General features: G+C 39.7%; 1 protein-coding gene and 1 long non-coding RNA gene across 32 annotated transcripts in view; one reads left to right on the forward strand and one right to left on the reverse strand.

Annotated features, from left to right (window-relative positions):
• COL13A1 (collagen type XIII alpha 1 chain) overlaps positions 1 to 27,184 on the forward strand; it is an 83,467-nt gene extending 56,283 nt beyond the window's left edge. For 18 of the 31 annotated variants that reach the window (XR_008330529.1, XR_008330531.1, XR_008330524.1 and 15 more), the window contains 11 exons: positions 633 to 722; positions 1,392 to 1,436; positions 1,954 to 1,995; positions 3,473 to 3,499; positions 4,281 to 4,361; positions 9,086 to 9,121; positions 12,174 to 12,227; positions 13,086 to 13,139; positions 13,745 to 13,780; positions 18,298 to 20,696; positions 22,361 to 22,807. Coding sequence is in view for 9 of the 31 variants with exons in the window: in XM_053388477.1 (XP_053244452.1) it covers positions 633 to 722; positions 1,392 to 1,436; positions 1,954 to 1,995; positions 3,473 to 3,499; positions 4,281 to 4,361; positions 9,086 to 9,121; positions 12,174 to 12,227; positions 13,086 to 13,139; positions 13,745 to 13,780; positions 16,823 to 16,909; positions 20,658 to 20,696; positions 24,766 to 24,795 (621 nt within the window). In the remaining 22 variants the exon portion in view is untranslated. Of the gene's footprint in view, positions 1 to 632; positions 723 to 1,391; positions 1,437 to 1,953; positions 1,996 to 3,472; positions 3,500 to 4,280; positions 4,362 to 9,085; positions 9,122 to 12,173; positions 12,228 to 13,085; positions 13,140 to 13,744; positions 13,781 to 15,516; positions 16,437 to 16,822; positions 16,910 to 18,297; positions 20,697 to 22,360; positions 22,808 to 24,765 lie in introns of those variants that run through there. The other 13 variants (XM_053388483.1, XM_053388481.1, XR_008330525.1 and 10 more) reach the window with 13 other exon arrangements.
• Positions 6,859 to 23,598, reverse strand: LOC128413934 (uncharacterized). Its single transcript, XR_008330546.1, has 5 exons — positions 23,424 to 23,598; positions 23,073 to 23,307; positions 19,323 to 22,965; positions 14,109 to 17,484; positions 6,859 to 7,462 (listed from the first exon to the last, which is right to left on the reverse strand). It is a non-coding gene; the product is annotated as an uncharacterized LOC128413934 (long non-coding RNA).
• Positions 27,185 to 27,598: the final 414 nt, after the last annotated feature.

The following is a 27,598-nucleotide window of genomic DNA, read 5'->3' on the forward strand; positions in this document are numbered from 1 at the left end:
TTGGTCAAAAGATTCCTGCATTGCAAAGGGTCAGACTAGATGGCCCTCGTGGTTCCTTCCAAGTCTACAATTCTATGATTCTATGAACTTCAGGGTCACACTCATATAAATGGGATGTCATAATGGGGTGAAATCCTCCCATTTATTTATTTGTGCACCTTTGGACAAATGCCCTCAAGGTGGCCTACAAGGACAATCCAAATAAGACACAACAATAAAAACAACAACAAATGAACAGCAAGATTTATTGTTTATAATTTGTTGTGTATTGTTTTACTGATTTTCCTGTTACCCACTTAGAGCTCATTTGAAAGATACTCTGGGTTATAAACATCAAATACACTCTTTATTATATTACATCTGCCGCTGCTTCTACCGAATCAATCCATCTGCACTGCATTCCCTTTGCCTAGTAGGTTGTTGACTAGGGACGTGTCAAGAAACACATTAGAGAGAGTTCTGCAAGTAAAGACCACAAAGGGTGTTGTCTATAGCTGCTTGTTAGCACTGAGTTCAGCGCCCTTAGTCTTTGGGTCTCAATACGTTTCCACTCTGATAATGCCAGCAGTGCACTCATTTTTTCTATTGCATTGTATAGTATTTAAAAATAAATATTTTTTCTTCTTCTGTAGGGTCTTGATGGCTTAGCTGGAGAAAAAGGTGATCAGGGGATGCCAGGACCTCTAGGCCTAACAGGTCCAATCGGACTTCCAGGATTAACAGTAAGCTATCCAAAGAATAAGATCATCCCCCCAAAAATACCCACTTCTGTGGGGAGAGTCAAGCACTACAAAACACTGCCTTGAATTTTTTCTCAGCTGAAGCTGAGCTAATGGTTGCTCACCTGAGGCTCCGCAGTAAGTTTGTGAAGGAGGTGAGATTTAAAGCAGGAACTACCACTACCACAGTTCTCACCTTAAGTCATTATACTATACCACCATAGTGCTGCTTGCTTGAGAAAAAGGCTTGTCAGAACCACCTACTTTTGAAAATGATTGTGTTTGAACAAAGGGGGGGGAGTGGAAGCATCTATGCCTGAGACAAAACAGGTTCTAATCAGTTGTGTGCAGGGAGGGCACAATTTCTAGAAATATGGAATGTGTGTTTCTTAAGAGTTTGGCCATTATATTTCCTTTCTGAACATACTTTGCCAGCTTAAGACATTATCTAAATTTGTTAGAATGGTGCCCAGCTATTTTGACAAATATTAGCACAGCTAATTCAGGCACACTGTTGTATATTTTGGGAGGGGTGCAAAATGATGACTGCAGTTCTTCTTCTCTAATGGATGTCTTCATCTGAATGTTAAGCCATCTGAAATCTCTTAATACTATAAAGAAATAAAAATCATACCAGTGCTTGGGTTTATGCTATACTTGCTGCATTTGCAGGGAGAGAAAGGAGAACCTGGCGCAAAAGGAGACACTGGAGATTCAGTAAGTTGTCATTCCACAATTTATCCTCTGAAAACAGAAGCTGAAGCTTACTGGGAGGATCATTGTTGTAGTCAAAGCACCCTCAGGGTTTTATGGGTTGTGAACTTTAAACTGCCTACTCCAAACTATTCTACTGAAAAAGGCAACTGACCTGTTGCTGACCTCTAAGTACTCACAGAGTAAGGGCAGGGTTAGGGTTAGGGTTAGGATTAACAGCAAAGGGGATTTCTGGGTGAGGACCACAGCAGCCTTCCCTACTCACAGCATGGTTTTCTGCATCCCCGCTCCCCAAGCACTTCTCCAGCCAACCCCACCTCTAATGCAGTGCTTAGTTGAGAAGAAAAGACACCCAGAAGGATAGACTTCAGAAACATAAATGGTACCCATCTGCTCTTTTCATTTATTCCATAGCCATTCACTTCTCTCATGAGCCCACCATTCTGAAGCTTACATAATGTGTTCTTATGCAAGCTGTTTACTATGGCACTGACCTTTCTTTTTCTGTTTGGGGTTTCAGGTACCAGGGCCCCCAGGGCCCCAAGGCCCACCAGGAACACCAGTAAGTCCTATCTGTCAACTACATATATGGTAGCATTTCACTGAAACTTCATACACAACTCTGTTCTGCAAGGCTGCCAATAGTCAATGTTAACTGCAATGCACGGCATGAGAAAGCAAGTAACTTAGTTATTATAGTTGTTCAAGCCATTTTTATCTTGTCTTTAGCTTGAGACAGTTTGTGGACAAATTTAAAATTGAAACAAAATGAAAACAATACAACATAAGATATAGAGGCATATATATATATTTAAGGTTGAACACCATTGCAGTTAAAATATAGCAATAAGGAGCAATTTCTGGGTAGATGAAATAATCAAAACTGCAGTGCTGGCAGCACAGCATATTCTGGTCCTACGGTTTTACCTACTGTTTGCTGTACAAACTGAGCCAGGGCACCATACATAGACCAACACATCCCAGTGAAGAATGTTTGTTTTTGTCGCATTATGATCTGCAGACTAATTCAATAGATTCTATTCTACAGTGGTACCTCGGGTTAAGAACTTAATTCATTCTGGAGGTCCGTTCTTAACCTGAAACTGTTCTTAACCTGAAGCACCACTTTAGCTTATGGGGCCTCCCGCTGCCGCTGTGGCAAAAATTCTGTTCTTATCCTGAAGCAAAGTTCTTAACCCGAGGAACTATTTCTGGGTTAGTGGAGTCTGTAACCTGAAGCATCTGTAACCTGAAGCGCCTGTAACCCGAGGTACCACTGTATTCCTAATGAAAAAGCAGTGTCGGGATGCTGCAGTTTTAAAGCAGAGTGGCAGAAGGGGGCTGCTCGTAACTGCTTCTGCAAAGAAAGGCCTTTCCCACACCAGTAGCAGTTGGCAGGGGTGAGGCAGTCATGCTCACCTGACCTCCAGTTGCCCACATTGCTGCTGTATACTAGGATGGATAGCAGGGAAGTTGGCATGGTGCAAATACACCAACAGAGCCTGTTTGCACTCCCAGCAGTGCATTTGCACCTCACTGCCACCCTGTATATAGCAGTGACACAGGTGACCAGAGACCAGGTGTGTGTCACTGCCCTATGCTGCTGTCCACTACTGTCACCCACCATATGCAAGGATATGCTATGTAATGTCTGTTTGGTGATCCTGTTTAAGGACAAAAGGATGGGTACAATTAATGACACTGCTGTAGCAATCAATAGTAGACATCTAAAAATCCCCGTTTTATTTTATATATATGATGCCTTACTGTTAATCCAATCCTTTCAAACTGATGTATCAATCAACAAGAAAGACTTGGTACATCACTACTGGCACAGTATACAACTATTATCTATAGGCAGGAAATGGTGGGAACAGATGAAAACAGCACTGGGGCATTTGCTCTGTTAGTTGCTGTAATTTATATCATTAACAAGAAAGTAGAGGGTGCAAAAAAATGAGTAATATAGGAACTGTGTGCTACTGGACTTCTGAAATTTAACCCACCCTAACTTTTATTCTTGTTTGTTCCAAATACAGGGTCTTCAAGGTGGTCGAGGGCCTAAGGTAAGAATGAAGGACCATCACCTTGGATTAAATAAGGCCCTTTTAGAGAAAGTGTGTAAGAAGCTGCTCTGAAGGTCAAATTATTGGCTTGGGACAGTTTAGAGTTTTTCCAAACATGTCAGTGGAACTAATATACCCCATCTCCCCACATTCAAATAGTGTCAGGTTTTAAAGCAGAAACTCTTATTTCAGGCTGAAATAAACCCATGCTTCTTATACCATTATGTGTCAGTTCATGTATGTAAAGCCCAAACACTTGTTTGTTTCTGCATTTTTTGTTCTGTGCAAAAAGGCCACTTAGGTGAGCAATTTGAAATAGGCAAACAACACATGATAAAAGGGTTTATGGGTCCCTCCTCCCACACCTTCTTTACTCAAAATGGCTCCAAAGCTGTTTTCTTTTTCTTATGTGGAAACTTGACTCTAATACATGTATTTGCCCTTCCCTTCCTGTGTGATTTGCACTGAAAAATCAGGATATCTTACAAATATTTGCTCTTCATCTATGGGAGCTCAGAACTTCTCATTTTGCATAAACTCTAGCATCAACTACAGAGACTGATTATCCTGTCACTTTCACTATTGAACACTTTAAATATCTCCTTTGAAACCAGTGGAGCAACTTGGCATTGTCTAGTGTGAGAGTGAAATTGGCTGCAAAATGTTCTTTAGTCATTGCTATGTCTTGGATGCTACTGGGTGCCTTTGCTATGTAATTAATATCTGTTTAGAAACATTCCAAGGAAGTGTTAGGCTTTCTCCTGATACATCTTTCCTTTAGGGGGAAGCAGGCATTTCTGGAATGAAAGGCGAAAAGGGTGCCCAGGGAGAAAAAGGAGACCGAGGTCCTCTGGGATTGCCCGTAAGTATCTAGAAAGCAAGGAGAACTTCACAGGCCATCTTTAACCCAAGCTTTCACCAAATACCAAAATAAGAAGCATAATTTGATAAAATGACACATGGAATGAGAAGCTTCAAAACACGATTCCATGCTGTGAAGTCTACGAAGCTGCAAAGATGTCTTGAGTTTGAGAATTCTGGTCACTGACTCAAGGTCCCCTGGATTTTGATTGCTTGGGTGATACCAACAAGAGAAATTTTACTTCTGGGCTCTTGCAACATGTGTTTCTTATGCTCATAATAATCTTCAAGTGCCAATACATTAAGAAACGTAAATAGTTTGTAGATTCTAGCTACAGTCCAAAACATGTGAAGGGCATTAGATCAGGGAAGACCAGGCTGAACTACTAAATCTAAGTCTGGCAGGGTTCTCTTCTCAAACAAAGCCAGCATTCCCTGTTTCTATTAGGGTTCTGTTTCTAGAGTATAATACTCCTCACCAGATAACCCATTTCCTCTCTTAAATGTGGACTAATTGACACAGTCAGCCCACACATACCCTTTTTGTCTCCCTGCACTGCAGCTTGCTAATGGCAAATGGGCGCTTTGAAGCTTTCATCCCAAGCCATGGTTCCAGTTTCCGGATTGCAATAAGGCATGCTGTTGCTCAATCCATAGGACACCTGTAGCTTGGTGTGCCCACCCACCATAGGGCACTCTTTTCCATAGGCAACCTGCAAACCTAGTCCAGAAAGAAGGAGGGGGCTACAAACTCCCTGGTCATTTATTTATGCAGATCCTACAATTATGAAGTTCGAGGGAATGTTATTGTGGACACTTAGGGCAGGGACAGCCACTTTTTTACGGGAGTATTGATGTCAGCTAGCTGAAATGAAATTTGAATTGGGGACTTTCTGGCTTACAGCTCACATTCTGGGATCAACACCACAAAAGACTGCATAGAAAGTGGCAACCAGGCTGCAAGGTCCTCATCTTGGCAACGTCCAGCTGCCTGTGGCAGAAGTTGGAAGCTAGAGACCCATGTGCTTGCAGTAGAGATGGACCAGTGCCATATCTCACTATGCAGCTGCCCTGTTTATACAACCTCACTGATATTCCCAAGATTGCATGTGCTTTGCCTTCCCTACCACCTGTGCAAGTCATCAATGGGTGGTAGTGAAGCAATGCAAAATGGATGGCAACTTGGTAAGATAAGCATGAGCTGGATCAGCTGGCAGATCAAAAAGGAGAATTCTGATATCTGTATCTGGGCTTTGGGCCATATGGGCAGCATATCTATTTTAGTGGATTTCCATGGCATTCATACATCAAAACCAAATGGATAGGGATAGGTCTTGTTATTCAGAAAGTAACCTGAACTATCTTTCTAGTTCTCCAGACTTCAGCTGTGTGATTGTTTGGCTGACAGTTTGCTGGTCTTTGTTTAAATAGGTTGCTGTAATGTCACGATTTTAACATAATTTTCAAAGCAGGGCAGAAGCACTAAAGGATTTAAAAAACTAAGAAAGTGGAAACTCACTCGGAGAGTTCAGAAATGTTGCCAACAGAATGCAAGACATAACAAACATGGCAATTTTTGCAGGACCAATTTATAGGTGGAACATTATTATTTTTAAGAAATCTAAACTTTTGAACTTAACACAGAGAGTTTAAACAAGTCTGGAGAAAGAAATACCCAGGTCAACAATACTACATTTGCTAATAAATGCACATAGCAGAACATTGCTTCCTGTTAATACATCTTAAAGGCTGACTTTGATGTATAATAATAATAATAATAATAATAATAATAATAATAATAATTTATTATTTATACCCCGCCCATCTGGCTGGGCCTCCCCAGCCACTCTGGGCGGCTTCCATAGAAACCAAAAATACAGTAAAATATCACACGTTAAAAACTTCCCTGAACAGGGCTGCCTTAAGATGTCTTCTGAATGTCAGGTAGTTGTTTATCGCTTTGACATCTGCTGGAAGGGCGTTCCACTGGGCAGGCGCCACTACCGAGAAGGCCCTCTGCCTGGTTCCCTGTAGCTTTGCTTCTCGCAATGAGGGAACCGCCAGAAGGCCCTCGGCGCTGGACCTCAGCGTCCGGGCAGAATGATGGGGGTGGAGACGCTCCTTCAGGTATACTGGACCGAGGCCGTTTAGGGCTTTAAAGGTCAGCACCAACACTTTGAATTGTGCTCGGAAACGTACTGGGAGCCAATGTAGGTCTTTCAAGACCGGTGTTATATGGTCTCGGCGGCCGCCCCCAGTCACCAGTCTAGCTGCCGCATTCTGGATTAGTTGTAGTTTCCGAGTCACCTTCAAAGGTAGCCCCACGTAGAGTGCATTGCAGTAGTCCAAGCGGGAGATAACCAGAGCATGCACCACTCTGGCGAGACAGTCCGCAGGCAGATAGGGTCTCAGCCTACATACCAGATGGAGCTGGTAAACAGCTGCCCTGGACACAGATTTGACCTGTGCCTCCATGGACAGCTGTAATATTATATACGATGGTTTATATATCCTAGCTGTGACACAACTGGCTAGTGGTTCCTGTTGTATATGTTCATCCCTATCTGTAACAAAAGCTCTGTATCCAGTCACTTCAATGAAGTCCAGGAGAAAATTGGAATGTGCCTGAACATTAGCTGCTTGAGTGGAAGTCTGTTCTCCAAACATGGATCTCCCTTGTTGGATAAGAACAACAGTGTGCATTCATAGAGTTTTTAGTTAGCTAACCTTATGGATACATCACCATATTAACTGAGGGCTAATTTTTCAAGACTTATGTCCCATTGTCCTTGCACATTATCCCATTAGAAATATTACTGCAAGTTGGTGCCAGTTTCAAAGTCTCTTGACCCTAGCAGAGGATGAGGTGTGTGCATATGAAGATTCAGCACCATTCCATGAACAAATACTGCAACAAATATAGCCAAATTCCAATGCGTATAGAAAGAGGTGATGTCAAATGCATCTTGCTACCACCTTTCAAAGAAATGAGAGTACAGAAGATGTTGTACAGGAACTGGTCAGAATTTCTTCATACACTGGGGCTCTCTTGCTGAAAATTTTCTCTTTCAGGGTCACATCGTGATACTCTTTAGAGTGTATCTGTGGAAGAAAGCAAATTACAAAAACACACAAAACTGTTTCAGTTACTAGAGCTTGGGGGTCACCCAGTGAAATTGATTTATGGTAGGTTCAGGAAAGCCAAAAGAAAGTACTTCACAAGACACATAATACGGAATCCAGTAACTTGGCTGGATTTTTTTTTTAAAAAAAAAAGATTAGAGAAATTCCATTGACAGAAATTTCCTGTGATAGCTAAATGGATCCTGTGTTCAGAGGCCATGTATCTTCTGCAGATATTGTGTTAAGTGTGTTTGCTAATTCAGTCAGCCTGTCTAGATTTAAACAGTGCCCATCTTTCTTTGTATTCTCTCTCTTGCTTGAAGAACCTAATAAATCACCAATGATCATTGTTTAATTTGCATTTCAACCAACTAATTTCTTCCTTCAAGTTGTTGGGGTTTTTTTTTTAAAAAAGAAGCCCATCAGAAATTGGCAGCTTAACAAATTTATGTGCTTGATCATTCACAGTTCTAATAGTCTCTCCTATCTAGCTAATATAATCAGTCTTATTGCACATTTCACTTGCTGGGTTAGAAACAAACAGACATAAGCTGACTAGTATTCAAATACCTGAATGAGAATGCAGCCTATGTGCACAACATGCAGCATCAGTAACTTGTTTATGTATGACTAGAGCTTGGGGATGGACAGATCTGTCAATTTCCCCCCCGTCTATTTCTTATTTTTCCAGACTTGCATTTTGCAATTTATTTATTTATTTTTAAAGGAATTAAAAGTCCACATGAAAATCTATGTGCATTTTTGTGAACATTTCTCCTGATATATGCATTTTTGTGCACAATTTTGCATTTTAGCAAGCAGTTTCCTCCTTATAGAATGATTTTTTTTTTTTTACTAACAACACATTTTTGTATGCAATCTTTTGGTTGAAGAACTGCACCGCAAAATTCTGAAAAGTATGAATTTCAGAGCAGAGCGATGTTTCTGTTTCTGTTTGTTAAGTACAGCTTTGGGAAGGTTGCATTGGAATGCAAACTGAACCAGTTCCCCCCACATCCCTACTAATGTCTTACCTATCCTTCACAATGACATCCCAAGGTTGGTTGCCACTATCTAAAAATGCACTACTGAAAACAGTTAAAACACATTAAGATCAGGACAACAGGGTGGATAGACAGGGTGAGGTATATCTCTCACAGGTGTGGGATAGAGGCCAAGGTAAAGAGCTGTGCCTTCATCAGATGCTACTGTACAGTAAATGTGCTGGGATTCAAAGCAACTCCCACTGATGGCCTAAGGATTGCCATCAGCTCTCCTGTTACCATCGCAACCTCAGCTATAGAGCATGAGACAGCAGCGATGCTCTCCCAAAGCTAGGCCTGTTTATTCTGGTAGAGTATGCTGGTGTGCTGCATTCTCACCGGCAACCTAAAGCAATCAGACCATGTTACATTCAGTGTCTTGTTTTTTGTTGGTTTCCTTGTAAGTGCCATCACCTGTCCCTGAGATCCAAGTTTTGTTGTTTTATTGTGAGCATATGTTTGTCTCCAGTCACTGCTTCACTCACCTCTCCCTTCCCCTCCTCCTCACCCTCCCTTCCTCCTTGCCTTTTGTTTTGTTAACCCTTCCTTGTCTGTCCAGGGTGCTTCAGGTTTAGACGGCAGGCCTGGCCCACCGGTGAGTTCCATTTCTCTCTTACCCTACATTCCTATCCCCTAATGCTGTGGTTTGTCTTCTTTGTCTTGCCATAACCGTATCTGTATCATTGTCTTTCCAAAAAGCTGAGACAGAACAAATGCAGCTGCTACATTTTGATGCCGAACAACCATAAAGTTTTAATTCACATCGTTACACATTTCCACAGGTCTGGGAATTTAGCCCTAAAGATAACCTGGTTTTATTTTATTTACTTGTAATATATTGTAAATTATAAATGAATTATTTGCATGTACCCATTATTAATGTTATGTACTTCTGTCTCTCATATTGTCAGTCGTCAACTGTCTTCGTTTCTCTCCCCATGGAAAGCTTGCTTAAAGCATCTCCTTCCACTTTTCTCAGCCATAGTAATGCTTTGTAAATGTCTTATGTGAGCAAAAGGCACTCTATTGCATTTTTATTTCAAGCACATTCAAGCAATGCATTGCAACCAATTTCTTGTTCTGATCTCACTATAGCCTAGGATGCTTGTCATATGTGCATGAGACATGGGAATAAGACTTAGGGGCTCATTCACACTTTTGCTTGACCTGTATTTTGGTCATATTGTGTACCAATTAACTTCCCTAGGTCTGAGAGCTTTTCTCATTATCTTGTGGCTGTGCCTTGCAAAAATCCAGTCTTGCCTGCTGAATCAAATCTTATAAGATGCACAGAAAATCCAAGGAGAGATTTTGCTTAACCAAACTTCAGTTCAGCGGGTACGATCAGATTTTTGCAAGGCACAGCTGCAGAACAAGAAGAAAAGCTCTCGGACCCAAGAGAATTAATTGGTACACAATATGACCAAAATACAGGGCAAGTGAAAATATGGATGAACCATTATTTTAGGAACAGTGCATTGCAACATGTCAAAGTGGGCCTTCATATCTGCTCAGTGATCTACTCAGATCCATCCTAATCTAAAATGGACAATTCTCTTGAGTTTGTTGATCCCAGGAGGCTACTAGCTTAACAGCAGCTTCTATAATAAGGCTCTCGAGTTCTCTTCCTGTTTTGGCTTTGGTCATTTCAGCCAGTTCACACAGCCATCAATCCTTGGATAACAGTTCCTGACTCATTTGCTCACGTTCATGTAGTAAATCTGAAACTGAACTATAATAAATATGGACTCTTTGATTTGTGTGTCTTGCTTTCACCTTTTGGGGGATAAGTGATAATGAAAGCAATAGAGAGATTATCATTTTGGCAATGCAAGAGACTGTGAAGGTGTCAGAATGCTTGTGAGGTATGGCTAGATATGCTATAACACTGTGACTAAGCTGACTAGGCTTGTTCAGAATTGACAATATTGAGTTAACTACCTATGAATTCTGCTGGCCAACTCTTCATGCTGAAAGACAGAATAACTATACTAACCCATTTTACAAAGCACCTCCTTGGATTGCAAATGGGCAGCTGTTTCCATTAGGTCTTCATATTGTGTCACAGACTCCATAATTTTGATTTCTGTGAAATCACAATGGAACCTCCAGTGCCAAGTTGTTGTAGCAGGTTGTACTGCTTGTTTCGTATTTAAAAACTAGATTTCTTTATGTATACTTGAATTTACAGAGCAATACCTAGGACTGAGGGGGATCAATGTGATATTATGTTAAACTTACAATTGTGCAGCCACAGAGCTACATCTCCCAGAGTTCTCTGGGAAGACGGATTGACTGATTAATTTGAGTGTATTAACTGATCCATAAGCTAGATTGTGCATGGATTTATTTGATTCCTAAACCCAATAAAATTTTGGTAGGACTTGGCTATAAAAGGGGAAATGCTATTGAAGGCACTTCCAGATGGGGGCTATATGTTACACACCAGTTAAGATCCAGGTTTTCTGTGTGCGCAGTTGGCACACAACCATCCACACACTTGTTTTTCACATGCATTCTGCTGTTTCCCAGCCACATTATAGTGGGAGGTCCTTGATTGGTGGGAAACATCTGTTTCCATCTTTGTGTGTGTTTTTAAAAATACATTACTTAGCTCTATAGAAATTATGATAAAGAGGTCTTGCACAAAATCTGTGGTTTGTTTCTTTTTAAAGAGAAGTTCTGATCTATGTACTGTGATTACAGTCTCCAAGGTATTCCCCCACTTGTGATGAGATCTTTAGGGAATAGCTTTTCCAAACTAGATTGTTTGTATTGGTGGAACCAGGCAGGCTGGTGTGCTGAAAATACAATGGCTAGGTTGTGCTCAGGTGAGGAGCAAGTGGAAGCAGGGTTGTGGCAATGGGGACTATTATCACATCACCACACATGTGATAAACTATTCGTTAAATAAATAAATAACATCCATAAGCCTATGGTGACCACAGATGTATAACATGTTATTTGTTACTTATTGGGTTTTCTGCAATAAGAGAAACGTAAAACAATATGTGGGTGGGTATGTTGATAACATCATCATCATGTGGACAGTGGGAAAAAACCCGAGTGCGTTAGCAGCACTGACTCCACAATAAGCCTCTGTCTTGTCTAGAAGCACCCGGAGCGAAAACCAAAACACACCATTCTCTGCCCCACTGAAGTTAAATTTAAATGGCAGATAAGGACTTGAAAATGAACAAGACCTTCTCATGTTCTCTATTATATTACTGTACATTTGCATTACTGCCTGTGGCATGGTGATCTGTCAACCTGCATGATGAGCTGCCTATGTAAAAAGTGATGCAAACTTTACTTTCCCCTACTCTACCCAACCACTTTTAAAAGGCTTTAAGTATGAACATGCATTGCCCCCCTTTTGCTACAGCTTTTAGCTTCGTTGATGATTGTAAAGGAATAAATATTTAATGTTTCAGGAAATGTCTTTTATATTTTTTTATCATCTCAACTTCAGCTCAGACGTGGTTCTGCTTTGTATATACAATAATGATGGTCATCAACTTTAAAAGCTGTAGTGTTTAAGTGTATATCTGAATAACCAAAAACTCCTCTTTTTTTTCATGCTCTTATCCAGTTTGAAATATGTTGAATAAATGGCTTCATGGACTTATTTCTCCCTAAAATTTCAGGGTACTCCGGGACCAGTTGGAGTTCCAGGACCAGCAGGACCAAAAGGAGAGAGGGTGAGCAACCTATAGGAAACAGGTCCATATACGGGCTGTCTGTTACAAGTCCAATACATCTTAAATGCAGCAAATTTTACTTTTCTGATATTATAAGTAATGCTTCCTAATGGATGGCAGGATGCAGGTGGTGCTGTGGTCTAAACCACTGAGTCTCTTGGGTTTGCTGATTGGAAAATTGGCAGTTTGAATCCCTGCAATGGAGTGAGCTCCTGTTGCTCAGTCCCAGCTCCTGCCAACCTAGCAGTTCGACAGCACAATTGTGCAAGTAGATAAATAGGTACTACTGTGGCAGGAAAGTAAACAGTGTTTCCATGCACTCTGGCTTCTATCACAGTGTTCCGTTGTGCCAGAAGCGGTTTAGTCATGCTGGCCACATGACCTGGAAAGCTGTCTGTGGACAGACGCAACTCCCTTGGCCTGAAAAGCGAAATGAGCACCACATCCCATAGTTGTCTTTGACTGGAATTAACTGTCCAGAGGTCATTTACCTTTTTACCTTACCTAACGGAAATTTCCACTGTCTCTTTTTCACTTCTAATGTGTTTTGTTATGTGAACATGATACCTTTTCAGAGATAAACAGTAAAAGGAATGTTTATTTAACACTATTCTGTTGCTAGTCAGCAAAATACAGTTTAACCGACACTTTGGGGACCTTTTGGAGGTGGAAATCTCTCCTCTCCAATTCCACGCTAGCTTGAGAAAATATTATGTGAAACTGAAAATAAAATTCTGTTGCCTAAGGCTCAGAAGTAACTTGCTACTATGAAAGATAATAGTATTGGTCTACCTTCTCTGTGCCTGTAGTACCCTTTCAAAATCAGGAAATACTTCTGTCTTCCTAAATTCATTTTAGGGCAATAAAGGAGACCCTGGAACAGCAGGACCAACAGGACCAGCAGGACTTCCTGTAAGTATAGAGCATTTCTTCTTCCTCCACCTCACTTTCCCCATGAAATTCACTTTAATAATTCCACTGCACGAGAACATAGATCTTCTGCTGCAGTTACTTGAGTAAAGCTAAATGCTTTAAAATTTCTCCATAAGTAAAAAAAAGGATGATCAATTTTCTGTCTAGTTCGAAGGTGGCTAACTCCTAGCTTGGGGGCTGGATCAGATTCCACAAGCAATTTTTTTGCCACTCCCCGCAAGGCTTCACCAATTTTGGTGTAAGAACAGCGGGGGTAATATTTAGGCAAATGGATGGGATGAATACAGAGGTTAAGACGTCTCCAACCCGCCCAGTCACCTAATAGCAATTCAGATCTTCTCCATCTCAGTCATCAGATGAATCACTTTGTGAGCAAGGTTGTAGCTCTAAGGTGATGTATGTGGTTCTCCTCGCCTCCCTAATTTATCCCAACAACCCTGTGAAGTAGGTTTGGCTGAGAGACAATGACTGGTCAAATGTCACCCAGTGAGCTTCATGGCCGAGTGGGGATTCAAACACTAAGCAGGCTACCACACTGGCTTTAAAATGAGTAACTTCTTTAAACATTCATACCTATATTATAGGGTTCACAAGGCTCACCAGGTGAAAAAGGAAACCGGGTAAGTCTTAAATTATGGCTCTTTCACTATTAAGGCCTTTAAGGAATGGTGGAATGATTAAATTTGTGAGGACATCAAAAGGGATAAGGTAAAATCTAACTGCCTAATAAAGTATAACCCAAAGACTTATCATCCTTTTCAAGGATGTTACCTGTTCAAGAATGTAGGAGCCTGCAGTAATATTGGCTGCTAGCAATAATAGAACCAGAGTTCAAAATAATTCTCATGAAACGCTTGGAAAACCTTAAAATAAAGTTGTGATACAATACTTGATGAAGTAACGAGATGATAAGTCTTCACAGCACATCACAGTCATGATGAGTGTTACCTCTTAGTTTATGGCTTCTCCAAGGCTGCTGTTGCATAGAGTACTTAATCATTCCACCTCTGCTTTTATTTCAATAACTTCCTTTTGATTAAAAAATAAATAAAATGTAGTTATTATTTGGATTACTCTATCAAGCAAGTTCCTGAGACTTTTTCAGTTGGTTTTAAATTTGAATAAAATGTTTAGGACAGTCTTGGTTAACTAAAACTGAAAATTCAGAAACCACTTTGGGCTGGGTTTCTGTCCCAACAAGTTTATTGGCAGATGAGAACTGTCACAGAATGATGAGTGAACCTTCTGCCCAGTTAGACAAGAGTCATCAAGAAGAGAGAGCTTTGTTTCTGAATTGCTTGTAATAAAGCTCTGGGGAAAGTCAGGCCAGTTTCACTCTCAGTGCCATTCATAATTCTGAAACCACTCAAAAGAAAAAAAAAGATCCAAAGCACCATGCAGGAGTATGTTTTGCAAAACTGCAACAAATACTTTGAAATCACAATACGGGGGCGGGGGATGAGTTAGAGTGAGCAGCAACTGTGCACACACAAATCCTGCACAAGTATCCATTTAGTCATTAAGAAATGAAGAGTCCTTCCATATATCATTAGCAGACACTTTATGACTAATTGATGTTTTGGAAACATTTCTTGAGTCGGGTATGAAATGTGTGGTGCTATGGATGTAAAACAGTCAAGGGCAGCCTGTTATTTAACTTGCAGCATGATTTGGCAACGGGATACTCTGTGCAGCAGTTGTGGAAATTATCTTTCCAAACTAGATTTGATGGTAGCACAACCCAATATTGGTTGCATTATGCTGTATGTTGACAAAGCGGGGAAAGGGCTGATTTAAAGCTCAGGAGGAGAGGGCAGGAGACTGCTGACCCCTTACCCTGCCCCTCCCACCCCACCTGCTTCTTTCCAGCTGCTTTTATCCTAGCAGGATTACTTCCAGCCTAGGATTCCTCCTGGCTGAAAAAGAGCTAAGAAGACATAATTTGCGTAGGGAGAAGTACAGAGAACAGGAGGTGCTCCTGCCTGCCCCTAATGTGCTTTTAAATCTCACCCCAAGTTCTGTTTTATAAGGATCCAGTGGCAGGCCTGATTCTGACCCATGAATCTCATGCTGCCACCATCCCATGCAGCTTGGTCCTTCTTTTCTGCTAATCAGTCCCATTGGCTCTTGTGTGATACCATAGGGGTTTATCTCCCAGAAAGAGCAGTCAAGAAAATAGAAATAAATGCAATATTATAACAGATCATGGGAATGGAGTATGCTCATTTGGACAAACCAGCTGAAAAGGTGCCAATGCTTATTCTGTGCATTAAACTTGAATTTGTTATTTCAACTGTTTTTTTCTTCTTCTCCTGTCTTTGTGTGGTTTGCGTGTGTGTGTTCCTTGCTTCTACAGGTCTACCTTTGTCCCCCTTATCCCTTCCTGCTCTTCTGCCTTTTCTCCCGGATCCTTCCTTCTCTTCCTGCCGCAACCCAGTCTGCATTTTCTCCTGGATTATCCTCCCTCTAAGCCAACGTTTGATCCTGGGTGACCTCTCCTTTCCCATCCATTTTTCCTGCCAGTTTATTTTTGTTTTATTAAAAAAAAAAACCCATTTATTTCCCTTAAAAAAATATACCCACTCTGCCTGATTTTATGTCGTCTCCTTGCGCCACCTAATCCTTATACCAGTTACTAAATGAAATTCCCTCTGCAGCAATCCCACTTACATCCTACATCCACAAGCACTTATCAAAATGTTTCCCTCTTTTGTATGTTGCTGATTTTTGTAAATTGGCTTGGAAAGATTTCATAATTATGTTGTCTTTCTGACTATTGGTCCCTGGCTTGATGTTGGCATTTTTCATTCAAGGTGACTTTGCACCATTGTTCAGAGAGGTAGCATGAGGCCAATGGTTTCCATTTTTATCCCTTTGAGGGTCTATTTTAAGAACTTAAGTAGAACAGAGCATTTTTACAAGAATTTGCCAATGTTGCCTCTCCTGTTAAATAAAAAAACATGGTGGAGCCAGCTGATTAATACGCGATTTTTAAACAGAAGTGTGTCTTCCTAGGTTTATTTTTAAAAATAATACAGAACTTAAGCTAGATTATTTGGTTTTTTTTCAAAGTTAGTCATTGGAAAAGAAGTGTAATGATCCCCACCACTCATTTTACTTTTATTGTCCGCTTGGATATTGTGGATCAGAATTCCCCACTGAGCTCAATGGGATTACTTCTGAGCAAATGTGAGGAGCCATTGTTCTTAATGCTAATTATTCTAAAACATTTCAGGAGGAACACTGTGATTATTTAATCAATCAATTAATCAATCAGTCAGTCAGTCAGTCAATCAAAATAAGCTTTATTGTACCAGCCAAAGGCCATGACAAAACAATACAAACACTGCCAGGAAAAGTAATATCTATATAACTATATAACTGTATGTATAAAGCAGAGCCACTGCATGAAAATGAAAGACAAACACCTTGCTATTGTTTAGATTTGAGGTTTTAATCATACAAAATACACATATTTAAACATAAAATGCCAAAGCCAGCCAAAAAAATAATAATCATGAAGAATGTTAAATGAAAAAGAAAATTAAGCTTTTGAAGTAAATTGTTTTTACATTACAGCATTTTGTTTTTATGAGACACTGACTTGAAATGGATAATCCTAAATTTTTTATGTATCTTTTTTAATAAACTATTATTCACAGGGGGAAAGGGGCAAGAAAGGCTCTAGGGGGCCTAAAGGGGATAAGGGAGACCAAGGAGCACCTGGATTAGATGCACCCTGCCCATTGGTATGTTGTGTTTTATAAGGCACATTGTTTTATATTTTAAGCCACTGGGGAAGAAAGAAGGACAAGAGGCAATGACACCACAATGCATTAACGTCTTGAATTGATTTCTTTAAAAAAAAGAGGGGAGCTCTGCCATGCCTACTGAAGTGAAAAAGGAAGCCAGAGCAAGCCCTGGCCATGTAAAACTTGCCCAGTTGAAAAAGCAATACCACTTAAAAACTTCTAGATTCAGTTACAGCTTCTTCCATAGACTCAAGGCCAATTCATACATGTGTGTTCACTTGTTCACTTGATGACTTGCTGCTGAATTAACTATCTCAAATGAAATGTGTTATGAGGCAATGTGAAAACAGTGTGATCTCATCTACAGGGTTTGTTTGTAAAGGTCATCACTTTACATTACAATCATCAAGTGAATGTGCATGTGTGAAGGGGGCCTGAGTAAAAGTGAAATCTAAAAGTGCCTTCTTCCTTCACCCACTGTGGAGATGAGCAAATGTTGTCTCAGAAAGATGTTGCAGCTGATTGTGTTGCAGGGTACTCAGTTTATGACACCCAGTGGAAAACAGACTGATCTAGTCCAAAGAAAAAGGAGAAAGTTCTTGACGTTGAACCACTTACATACGGGCAAATTACTCAATTTTCTTTTAACAAACAAGCAAGTGGCTTTCTGATGACACCTGAAAGATAATTTGAAACACGTGCAGCTATGTGGAGAGCTTCAGAATTCCTTACCTCCTATGTCTCAAAATAAGATTTTTTTTTTTTTAAGGAAATGTCTCAAAATAAGATTTTTTTTTAAGGAAATGTTTTTTTTAAGGAAATATTTTTTTAAGGAAATATTTTTTAAGTGCTAACTTTTCAAGTCGTATTTTACTTGGTTTACTTTATCTGGGTTATAATAGCTTGTATCTGTATCTGGCCAGAGAACATGACAAGATTTTATTCTGTTTTCTTAATCATATCAAATTAACAGTACTTCAGTAAGATTTTCTAAAGATATTTTAAAGTTAAGCTGATAAAAAATGTGACAAAACCCCAAAGTATTCCATTTCAGCTACTTCCTTAACTCTGTGAATTCTGTAGCAAAGCCATCCAAACAGCTAAAGCACGCTGCCACCAAGTTGCTTTTAAGTATCAGCTTCCTGGGAAGTCTTTCCCCAAAATTTGGATTCTCTAATCTTCTCCATTTAAAACTAGTAGCTTCTGGTTATTTCAGAATACTATTTTTTTTAAAAGCTATCATTGTATGCCATTGTACATAAAAACACTGGGACTATAACCTGAGTGCCTTTGAGTACATCATTGTTCTACTGAGTTTCTCCACCCATAAAATGGAGATTATCTGCACTGACTAAAGTAATTCTAGTGGTTGATTTCACGAACAGGGACTTCGAGGTTTTAAAGGCGAGAAGGGTGAGCCGGGGTTACCAGGGCTGGACGGGCTGGATGCCCCTTGCCCATTGGTATGGTGTTACCTTCCCTTTCCTGCATGTTTCAGTTTGCTTTTCCTTCCTTCCTTTATTGCAAGACCCTTTCCATATCCCCTCCCTTTCTCCCAAATGCTTGATGTCCATTGACACTCATAACAGCTTTTGGAGTGAGACCAATTGCTACTACCATTTTTCTGCAATATATGAGGATAAATATGCTGGTTTAAGGAACATAAAGTTGCTCGCTCGTATCTGCTTTACTCCTTCTTTAACTTTCATGATCTTACAAATATCTCACACCACATAAAAGAGCATCTAATTCACATATATAAACTGTGACCCTTCCGCAGATCTTGCTATTCGCCACATCACCCTGCCTTCCCACTTCTGTCCTGCAACACACCTATTTCATATCCTCTATTTCAGAATTACAGGTTTCCCATGTATCATGGCAAAAGACTATGCATAGTTCTTTCATTTTTTTAATTCTGAATTTGTAATTTGTTCAATTATAATCTGTTCCTTGAAGATTTCAGGAGACAGGTTATTGACTGGGACCATAAGGTTTGGATATGTTACACTGATTCTGGCCCAAATGCACCAGCTACCAAATAATTTCCAGGCTCAGTTCAAAGTGCTGTTTTTGCCATTTAAAGAGAATCACCTCTCCAGATGAACCAGCCCATACCCTGCAGTCTTCATCAGAGGCTCTTCTCTGTATGCCCCACCCAAGGAAGGTGCAGAAAGTTAGCCACACAATAATGGGTCTTTTCAGTGTTGCCCCCCCCCCCCGTGGAATATACCACATTCATTACTGGTTACACACACAAGCACACACACTCCTACTCTGATACACTACATGGATACAAACACACACGCAAAATCTTGTGAAAAGTCAAACTGATGCCATATTCTTATAACAAAGCAAGAAACCCAATGTTAAAATATGCTATCTGCTTCAAGCATGAAAAAAACCTTACTTTTTAACTTGTCACTCTGCTGCCATAGTTCCTGGACTGCTCTGTATTCTAAGAGCATGTATGAAGTCCATGCTTTTCAAGTGTGATATGCCTAATTTCTGCTCTTTACTAATAAATATGCTTCCTTCTGCCTCCCAGCCTCTGCAAAACAAACACACTGTTATGACCACATCCTTCTGTTGATCCCCTCAATTGTAACTCCTGTTCCCTAACTTTGGATTTTACATGCATTATACAATTCATTCCTGCCAATGGGACCATTGTACCAATGGGAACTTCTTCATTCATTGTTTATGGCTCTTCAGTTGTTGCATTTTGCAGTTGTATGTACCAGCGGAAAGATGTACTGTCAGGAGAGTGTCTGCATTAAGGATAATAGGTTTAGAAAACATGTGGTTATTTCAGTGTCAAATGATCATTAATTTATCATACTTCTTGCCACTATATTTCAAGATTGCCATAATAAAAAAGGTATTATTTCGCATGAGAAATCTCTATTTAGAAAGCATATTAGTTGTCAGAGGAACAAACCAGTCATAATTCTGCCTGAAGTTTGATCAATCCACAAGTCTGACCAGCTCTTTGTTTTAATAGGTTTGTGTGTATGTATAAATGTATATGTATATATATATCAAACACACACGTTAAAATACTGGAATGACTAATGGGTAATCCAATTAGAAATCTGGGTGACAGGAATACAGCTTGCTGCACACACTTGACAGTATTAGGGAACACACTGGGACTTTTCTTTAAACTGGCTCCCCTCATATATTCATGGCTTGGTAAGTATAGCCTTAGAAAATTATTCTATTTGTGCTTACAGATATTTTAAATAATAGATGCACACACAGCCTGCAAAGCACTAAACAAAACATCAAAACATTGTAGTTTAAGGACTGGGTAAATGCTATGTCCCCACCATAGCCTACCGAGAGGAGAGGCTTCTGGAGGCTAAACCAGTCAGTAGTAGCTGTACATTTAGAAAGTAATTTATGAGCCACAGAAATCAGTGACAAAACTTCCATAGGTTTTAATGGATCTGGAATCCGCACTTATTGGACAGTAAACTGATTGTATGGAAAGGTCCAACATGAATTTGGTTGCAAGATTCTGATTTGGAACATGTGGGCCTTCTATTATATGCAGAGGCAGCCCTCTTGTACCAAACATGTTTATTCAATCTATGGCTAAGCAAGGTGTATTACATTGGGATATCTCATCTAAACAGATTTTAAATTTTGAATATTTTCTGCAGCTATATTATTTATTTCCTCTCCTGATTTATTTTAGTCTTCTGCTGTCTTGAACTCCTTAAATCATTCTTTGTTATAGGGGGAAGATGGCTTGCCAGTTCAAGGATGCTGGAATAAGGTAATGGCATGATTGTGATATGTGCTGCTTCTGCATGGTGTAACTATAACAGAAAAGCATGACGGGTTGGCCATAGCACACTTCTGTCCCAATTCAAAAACTTCTATATTATAGGTACTATGTTATTGTTCAAATATATGAAAATAAGATGAATGCATGGGTAATGTATCTTTTATAACTCAGACCAAACCAAACACATTAGCAATTCACCATGCTGTAAGCCGCCCAGAGTGGGGTATACATAATATAATCATATCAAAAGCCTAAAATTATAAACTGTATGCCAATATTTTAAGAGCCTAAGTAGACATGACGCTAAACACATCATTAGCAAACATCTCTGTATGCAGTCTCTCTTTTAATGCAGAGCAGGCACATGAGGGTAGTGCTGCAAAGAGAACTTTCCTTCTGGGGTCAAAAACAGCTGGAAGGGATTATCTTTTGGGGGGGCATGATAGAGGAAAGAGTTAAACCTTCTATCACCATGTACTTCGGTCCTGACAAAAATCACCCCAAGTTCGCTATTCTTTTTCTTTTAACCCACATACCTGCTTACTAATGATGTGTTTGATGACATATATAGTTTGGTCCTTAGAAGTCAGAATTTGACATTCATGAGAATGTTAGACTTATTTAACAACTCACTTCTGTTATTCAAACAGAGACTTTCATAATTAAACATCCAAAACACCCAAAACTTTTAAAATTAGGATTTAAACCACTTGGTTTAAATCTGTAATTTGTACAGAGGTTACATATCTATTGGACTCTCTGTGTAAAAGTATTTGTGAACCTTTATGCATTCAAAAGTATGCTATATGGCTGAATCCAGCATTAAGATGTCCTGGTGCATCCATTGTAATAAAGTATCTCTCCATAAAGTTCATGCTGTGATTAACCTCTCACAAGATGTCTCGTACAGTATGATTACATTTTACATGCATTTAACTTGTGTAGTTTCAACCCTAAGAGGTTGAAGGCCAGCTGGTTGAAATTCCACAAGTTAAATGCAAGCAAGGCAGAGAGCTTAGCAGCTTTTTTGTGCCAGGTTTTCCCAGTGCAAAAAGAGCTTTTAAGTTCTCTGCCTTTCTTGTGTGGGCCATGCCCTCTCAGCACACCAGTGCTGGGATGCTCTTGCAAGATCTCACAGGGCTGTCCAAGTTCCTGTGAGATGTCGTGTGAGCATCCCTAACCTTCCAGAGCTAGCATGCTGAGTGGGCCTTGCCCAGCAAGCAAAGCAGAAAGCTTAAAAGCTCTGCAGATCATAAGACTGCCACTGATTAAAGTGGAATTCCAGTGAAGCATTTTGAACTCCAAAGTGCAGACTGTGAATATAGAGGGAATAGGACCAGATGGGTTACAAATTTCTCCTAGTCAATTACTGGAGAATGCAAAATGAACAGGTGATTTCCCCAGGACTTCAGTTCCTAAGAAAAATGCCTGTCAACAAAGCTAGACATTTTCATACTGATGAAACATGCAAAATCTCTCTCTTTTACATCAATAGGACTTCAACATGCTTAGCTTTGATTACATGCTTAGATTATTTCCCTTGGATCATACTCACATAACAGTATACCTTCACAGCACTTCTTCTCAACAGAAAATCCCTTTCAAAATTATTATGTGTGATATTAACATAGTTTTATATTTTTCTTTTGCAGTGAAGATTCTAACCATGGACTGGCCTGTGTGTGTATGTGTGTTTGTGCATAGAATATTTATTTTTATACAGTGTTCTTTTTGGAAGTGCCAAAAGATAATGCATTTTTCAAATTATAAAGAGCTGCATATTTTTGTACAGAAAATGCTACTTTTTTTCCTTTTTATCTGATTGTCAGTCATTTGTATCGTTATATGTATATTGATACTATGCTACTTGCATTGTGGAATACAGCTGCAATATTTGCATGATATTTGTGCACTCATACTAAGTGATACAGCTAAATAAGTTATTGCATTAAGGTGCCAGGAAGAATCACTCTATTTACATAGGAAGACCAACAAAGCCATTTGACAATGAATGCAAGAACAATTTAAAATACTATGGACTTTCATTATTAAAATGAAATGAAATTAACATTTGTAAAATAAATCATATATATATATAATGGTATTTCATGGGAAAACTTAAGCCAACAAAGTGAGAAACAACAGGGACCACCTGTGTTCAACTCTATTGCCAGCAGAGGGCACCACTGATGAAATAACTAAATTTGTAGGAGAGAATTTGTGGATAACAAAACATGCACATACATAAAGCACTGATCTTCTAGAATCAGTTAAATCAAAGGTTAACATTTCAGTGAGGAAGTCATTGGTGGGAACAGCAGGCTTCAGATACACAACTAAGTGCACAATCTTGTACACCCTTACAATAAGGAAGTTGGTCCCACTGAACTCAGTAGAAACTTCTAGCATTCATAATAGCCCTTTTCAGTTCTTGGATGTCTTTTAAAAGCTGATGCCTCTCTTCCCATGCATTGCTGCTCTTCAAATATTTCATTCTAAGGAGCATCAAATGTTATTGCACTAAGATGCATTTATTCAGCATTTCCCTGTTTGCCCCTGCACCCTGCAAGATCTCACAACCCAAACAATGGCTGTTTTCCTGGTTTTCAGTGGTGTAGTGTGGGTTGTCAGCACCCGGGGCAAGGCAAGTAATTTGCGCCCCCTAACCCCCAGATGTTGCGCCTGGTCCCCCCTGCACCCCCCACGCTACGCCACTGCTGGTTTTAACACATGTTGCTTCTTGTCCTCACTTCAGTGCCAAACTAAAGGTAATGCAGGAGACTAAAATAATTAATTGTGGCCACTATCAATTAAAACACATGAACCCAAGAGGCCCAGAGTGGTGGTCCTGACCCCAGGAGCCCCCAGGCTGCAGCTAATACACACCCACACACACTCTCCATGATAAGGATCTCAAGGTCACATCCAGTTGTGCCCTCAGATCAGTGAACAGTCAGTTAAGTTTCCCTTGACATTATTAACACATGATAGATTATTAACTATATATATGCTGACCACTTCACATAGAGGAAAGAGCAGCTTTCTGGTCAATCCAGTGGAACCAGGACAAACCCACAGCAGGATATGCTTTGGCTTGGTAGGTCATGAGGTGTGTGTGCCTCAGCTGAACATTTCCAGTTATTTTCTCATTTCCCCATGTGACTCGTCATTCTTCTCATATCCTTCTAAATCTCTTCTGGCTTCTCAGCATTTTCTTGAACTTTAGTATGGCGAACATAGTACTACAAGTGAAGGCTTAGCCTTGTGTAGATTACTGCTATGTATTTCTCTTAGTCCTGGAAGCAGCACTAGTTATGTATACTATAGACGCAGACCAGTATTTTAAAAGATGTCACTCAGTTCATGCACCATGCAAATTCCCCATCACGATTACCACCAATATCCACACTAATGACAGATCCGCAACATACATTTAAAGCATACCCAACACACATTGAAAGAACATTACTTTCTCCAAAGAATCCTGGGAACTGTAGTTTAAAAAAGAATTGTAGCACTGTGAAGGGGGAAACTACAGATCCTGGGATTTTTTGGGCGAGTTATGTGCTTTAAATGTGTTGGATGGTCTTTAAATATATGGTGTATATCTGCCCCAACTCTGCAGCTGACAATTCAAAATGTGCACTGCATCCCCATGATGCACCCCAAACGAATAGTTATGAAACCCAACTCAGATTTAGTTCAGTATCAGGGCACAACAGGAAACTAGACTGTTCCTGGTTTACAATGTCACTATTCTGAGTAGAGCAAAAGATTGTGCAACATACTAGCTGCAGTCCACTCACATTATTTCAGGGAGGTGTGATAGACTCCCATCATTTTCAGAAAAGGGATGGCACAGGTGCAAAACCCAAAATAGCTAAGTGAAAAATACTTGCTGCTAAGGATTATAAACATTTATGTTTAAGTGGAGCCCAGTGGAACACAGATAAAATTAGATTTGAGATTTTGCATAGTTTTAAGTACATGAGAGCAGCACTTTTGCTAATATCTGAAAGGACATTTCTATATGAAATAATATATCTGTCACTTAAAGGGTCAAACTCCTTGGCTGATAGCCAAATAATGAAACAAGTAAGAGAGTGGAGATATTTGTGGAAGTCCTACAGTGGTGACAGAAGAACATCCTGCTTGAAGGTTTGCTGAAGCTATTGAATGAGTTGCCTCCAAGGAGCACGGAAGTATTCTTGAGCCACGCGCACCAGAGTTTTGTTCCTGAACAGTGGACCTGGTGAGGCTACAGAAGATGGACACCCCAGTGGTTTTTGCTCTCTCCTTCCAGAGGTCGGCACCAGTGCCAGATGTGAGAGAAACTGGCTTCTGTTTCATCATTTTTCATTCAATTCAGTCTGTTTTGATAATAGGAGCCTTCGTCCGAAAATCTTGACATGTCATGCAGCAGCTGATGTGAAGAACATTAGGGCATAAGACAACTTTCTGTGGTTGTTGCTTTTTTCAGAAGAGGGGCTATTTTTCTCATATTTCTAAGCAATAAACTTGAATATTGATTCTGAAAAGCAGCTCAGTGAAGATACAGCAGCACTTTGCCATCTTTCCTGGTTGCCCAGTGACAAACATTCATTTACTCACGTGATGATTCCATCGTTAACCTTTTCATGGCTTCTCTTCAAAAGCTACCGTTTATTTTTCTGCAAGAAAGTTATTATCCTTTTGGTGTACTAGAAGTTAATTTTAAATTTGATAAATGTTTGATTTCTTTTCTACATAATTTTAGTTCTACTCATTTTCAGACATTTTTCATACTAGAAACATATTTGTCATGAAGTATTTGCTGCCATGATAAAACTCTGTTCAATTTCTCTAGGTTCCCTTTTCAGTGGAACTATCCCAGTGCTAAAAACATAAGGGTACCACTTTAACAGACTGTACAAGATTATGGGACAAAAGATTAGGGGGGGAATATAACTTTCCAATAATGTGCTGACAATTTTAATGACAACTTCACCCCTTTTGAATTTTGATAGTTTTGTAATGTCATCTGAGTTATTTAAGAAGTCTCAAGTGGATGCAATGTAGTCCCAGTAACTTACTATTTTGTCAACTAGGTTTAAAACTTCTACTGATTCCTGTAGTCCATTTGTATTGTTAATTTGTTTTAAGTGTAGGTATCTCTGGGATGTCTTCTATTGTGAAGACTTGTGCCAAAAACGCATTTAGTTCATCTGTAACTTACTTGATGGTTTTTTTCTTTTTCTGAATGCTCCCCCAGGGCTCTAGCACAGTTAAACTGCCCCAACAGCTCCTTGCATACAACACTTTTGCATACATTTGGGCTTCTTTATCCCTTTCACAGGAGGCAATTCTGTGTATACATCTCTTTACACATGCAGATCTGCATCCTACATTGCTGAAAATGGATTCATGCAGAAATAGCATATTCACATTGGAATGCCCACAAAGCTCTAGATGAGAACTGTCAGTAAACACTCAAATAGCAACAACCCATAAATTCTTAAGGAAACAGACATGATTGCTTTGATTGTTGGATGCTTCTTTCACCAGGACAGAATTTATGGAATGAGGCTCCCCCCACCTTCCCTCTAGTCCCCTGAAAGTCTGTTAGTAGGGACTGGGATACTTTGGGGATATGCTGTGGGGGCCTGCAAATTAAAATCCCTCACATCTGAATAGAACAGCAATCTGGGATCTAAACCATTATGTTTCATTGATTGCTTATAAATCATAGTTTAGTGCAGAGCCTGAACTATTCAGTAAGAAAATAGAAGGATTTCCCAATACTGAGAACAAACAGTATAAACTGGTTACTGGAAACCTTAATTGCCACTGGGTACTATTTCATCACTAGATGATTTCTGCCACAGCTTTATCTGCAGAAAAACCAGAAATGGGCAAGTCAGAAGTGATACAGGGTAGTTGTTCATGAGACTTGTGCTTAAGTTCTTGTAATTATACCACACTGGGCACAGTTTAGTGCACTATTATGAACCAATGCCATTGAAATCAATGGGGCATAAACATGGATCTGTGTTGCAGTGTACCCATAATTTAGATGTCCTGCTAGGTTTCAAGGATTGTTACCATCCCAACCTCCACATATACAATCTGGTCTGCAAAGAGGTGTTCACTGCGATGTTGGAGGAGGTTCCATATGGACAATGGGGATGCATACAGAGGACTGCCCAGCAATGAGGAGAAAGCCCTCTGCACTTAGGAATTCTTTATGTATGCACCTGCAAAATTTTGGATTGGACTGAATGTTCTTCAGATCAGGGAGAGTGTGTGCTCACAAAGAACAAGAAGAAATTGAATGTTACTTCAAAACATTTTTTATATAAGACTTATTCAATGTAAGTATTAACAGGGACTGCTATTTTTGCATATCAGGTTTGTTGCAGAAGTTCTTGTTTTGTTGAGGTAAGAATGTGTCCAACTGCAGGGCGGTGTGCCTTTGTACTTTAATATATTCATTTTTTAATATTACATTTCCTTTTTTATTTTGTTATATATTCTGTAGCTGTATTTTGATATGGAAAGCAAGAAAATTTTAAGTTCCTAAATCATTTGTTGTTAGGGATGATGTTTTCTTGCCTTCCAAGTACACTATCTTATTGGTGCTTTTTTGCTGATGGGCAGATGTTCAGCTTGGAAGTTTTCTTTTTTCCACAGACTACCCTGGGGACCAAACAACTGTGGACTCCCTAAATACAGGCCCCCAATCAAGCTCTAGCAACTCAGTTATGTTTGGCTAACAACACCAGGAAGAGGACAGGGATTCAAATTCCAGTGAATGTGCATCTAACTGTGCACCCCCATCATTCTGGCACATTAGCTATGTATAATTATGCACCACTAGAGCTGGATTGAGGGATCAAAATGGTCTCTTTCAA

This window comes from Podarcis raffonei, chromosome 5 (genome assembly GCF_027172205.1).
Source record: "Podarcis raffonei isolate rPodRaf1 chromosome 5, rPodRaf1.pri, whole genome shotgun sequence".
NCBI classification, from domain to species: domain Eukaryota; kingdom Metazoa; phylum Chordata; class Lepidosauria; order Squamata; family Lacertidae; genus Podarcis; species Podarcis raffonei.